This window comes from Planococcus citri, chromosome 3 (assembly GCF_950023065.1).
Source record: "Planococcus citri chromosome 3, ihPlaCitr1.1, whole genome shotgun sequence".
NCBI classification, from domain to species: Eukaryota; Metazoa; Arthropoda; class Insecta; order Hemiptera; family Pseudococcidae; genus Planococcus; species Planococcus citri.
In genome coordinates this window covers 64,408,886-64,412,128 of record NC_088679.1, presented here as the reverse complement: position 1 = coordinate 64,412,128, position 3,243 = coordinate 64,408,886, and the positions used below count along the sequence as shown (strand labels likewise).

General features: G+C 35.7%; 1 protein-coding gene across 1 annotated transcript; it reads right to left on the bottom strand.

Moving 5' to 3' along the window:
- Window positions 1–394: 394 nt before the first annotated feature.
- On the bottom strand, window positions 395–1,027 carry LOC135840638 (serine/arginine repetitive matrix protein 1-like). Its single transcript, XM_065357262.1, has one exon. The coding sequence runs from the start codon at window positions 1,025–1,027 to the stop codon at window positions 395–397; it is 633 nt and encodes a 210-aa protein (XP_065213334.1).
- Between the last annotated feature and the right edge of the window lie 2,216 nt (window positions 1,028–3,243).

Genomic DNA, 3,243 nt, shown 5'->3' with positions numbered 1-3,243 from the left:
TCGCTTCGCAAATTGCCGAAGCTGGCATCTGAATATTCTGCGTGTCCTCCATAGCGACTTCTATGTACAGGAACTGGTCCCTTTGCTCAATGATTTGCAGTACATATGTCGCTATGTACGTCTTTTGAGCTGCCGCGGATGATAGGTTTTTGAGAAGGTGACGATTTAGGGCTCCAAAAAGGCCAGTGCCTATAAGAGTTGAATTTTTATAGTACAATTTTTGGTACCTAGCCAATGGCGAGGTGATTAAGTACTTTCGGCCAGACACGTTAATTGGAGCTCCCTGTAATTGGGACTGCGAATTCGCAATGGTAGCCGTCTGCGATCGGATAGTTGTTTGCTGTTGATTTGTTCGTTCTACCAGTCCATCGATTTCTACTTGTTTTTGTTCCAGCTAACGATTTTTTTCGGCCAGTTGCCTGTTTGCAGTTTGTAAATCCCTTCGGTCCCTTTCACGTCTGTTTTTCTCGTCTAGTATTGCTTGTTCCCATTTGTCGACGTCATATTTACGACTTTTCAATTGACTTTTTAAGTCACTTATCTCAATTTTGTAACGACGAATTTGTTTTAACAGTTGGGATTCATTAGGAGATGATAAACGTTCGAATACAGGTTTTTTCGTGGGGGATTTAGGAGATCTGGACCTTCGATTTTTAGGACTGTTTGAACGATCTTTGGAGTGGGTTTTTCTAGGAATAGGGGGAAGATTTATTGAGGATTTTGAAGATGAACTAGAGGAGTACGAAGACGATGCAAAAGACAGAGAAGACAACGACAACGATGACATGGAATCTAGTTTTCTCAGGTCGAAAGAGACGTTCTTTTTATATGGCGATGGTGCCTTTGTAGGTGAATATTTTTTTGGAGATTTCGATAGATTACTTTTCGGCGATTTGGGCGGTGACTTTTTACGCGATCGCGATACGTTATTTTTCGAAGATTTACAAACGATTTTTGAATTTACCTTTGGAGTTGGCGACGTTTTTCTTATTTTTTTCCGGTCGATGGTGATTTTCGTTCGTCTCATCAGGTTTTTCGTCTGATTTTTGATCTTCAATTTATCGATAAACTATGGGATGCCGAATCTTCCGACGATGAAGAAATATTCGCTATTCTCTCAAGAAACCATGGTAGTCGAGTGTTCGTTTCTTGCTATCGGCTAAAATGACTGCATCTGCGAATTACCAAATGCGTTGATGACTTCTGCGTTTGTTACCAATGATGATTACCAACCTACGAACGATGTCTCCGGTTTCAAATTCATTTTTCAACATGATGTAGCATGTGTAAATTAACGTATTTGAAGTATTGGGATGCATTTTATCGATCTATTGGCAGCTGCTGTTGCGATCAAATAACTGATTTCGGATTATACAATTTTACTGCTACAGCTTGGATATTTAGGGCCATATTCATAGACGTTACTTAGGGATCACTTGGCTAAGTGGTGAATTTTGAAGCAATTTTTCCAGGCGTGATTGAATTTTTGAAATTTTTGTTTTTGAATAAATTGAGAGATTGGACTCCGAAGTGTTGATTTATCATTTTAAAAATATAAAATTTTTATTCCTTCGTGAGAAAAATTGAATCAAAATTCACCACTTAGCCAAGTGTCCCTTAAGTAACGTCTATGAATTCGGCCCTTATTCTTATAGCAAATGTTATAAAAATTACACACCGCTGGAATATACTTTTGATTACATTACCGAACGCAACAAGTGATAATAATTGATACATTAGGTATCTTTCAAAACGTATTTACAGGAAGACAACGTCGATCAAAAACAACAAAAAAAATCGTGTGTTTCATTACATATGTACCTACTTGTTAAAAACTGCTTCAGAGGTCTCTCTTTCCTCCTTTTCATGCAAGTGAGGTTTTTTTTTAGCTGTACCATTTTGTGAACGACCTAAAACATTCAACAGATAAATTTCATAAATTTTCATGAGATAAGTTGAACTGAACGATCAACTAGTGGTATTTTGAAAAGAAGGAGCGTTGAATTTTAGTGATTGCTCATTTTTGAAAATTGAATGATTTTTCTTTCATTTTCTCCAGAAGATCATGTCGATTACCAAATTCAAACTTATACTTGTAGACGTAGACGTAAACAAAAAGCCACATTGATAGAAATTTTCTGCAAAATAACATCATCTGGAAATTTTTCAACTGTTCATTTCAATTTTTTCACAAATCCCAGGACAGAAGAATTTAATGCTTCAAAACATGAAATTTTATTCCTATTTACAACTTCGACAGCTCTTAAAAAAGTGTTTTCTCATCTCAATAACATTGGAGTAAAATGGAGTGAAACAACGTCTGCGTTTTAGATTTAGATTGAATTCCATTTTGGAATTTTAGGAAATTTGATTGAAGCATAATATCTGATGCAGTTTCTATGCAGCGTCAGAGTTTTTCAACTGAAAAAATTTAATTTACCAATTTTACCAATTTTTTTTTTGGAATTTGAATAATTTGGAAATAAAAGGCGATACTTACTCTGTTTTTTATTCCAATTTTGTTGCGATGTGAAAAATTTTCCTTGGAGGCTGTCTAAATTGTTAGAAGAAAGGATACAAATTTTGTGTTTTAATGCTATCAACTTGACCTGTGCCGGTCTCATAAAAAAATTGAGAAAAACAAAATGAAGAATTTTCAGTTGATAGAATTTCACAGCAAATTTCATCCACCTGACTTTAAGTTTCCGTTTGCATCTGTGTGGATTTGGCTTCGAAAATCAACATGATCATTTGAAGAAAATAATGAAAATTTTCAATTTATGGAATAAGTGATCTTACTGATCATCCTAATTTATTAGGTATTATTATTTTTTCTTCAAAAATCACAATCTGATTGTTCAGTCCAACTTCTCTGCCAAAAATTCTTGAAATTCATAGGTTGAACTTTTCTCAGGTGTTGGATGTGTTGGAATATCGAAAGGAATTTGAAAAAAATACCGAATTCGTTTATTTCGATAATTGCTCGAGAGCCAAAGGGGTCTTAGCCGCCACCAGTGTGACGTTTCCATCTGAAACCGCGAGGAGGCGTCCCTGCTTCAGACACATGACGCGTGAAATTAAATTTCAGAACGACCAAATATACATAATTAACGAACGAACAACAATAATAACAGATTTGTACATGAAGCGGTGAAAATACTAAATTAACTGGAGACAATTTTACGTCGTTTTACGAAGACAGACGACGAATGGAGCGATGACATTTGCTACTCAAGCCCGAAG

What these genes read in the sequence shown, in the direction of transcription:
- LOC135840638 (XM_065357262.1), bottom strand. Translation starts at nt 1,027, where the DNA reads ATGAGACGAACGAAAATCACCATCGACCGGAAAAAAATAAGAAAAACG.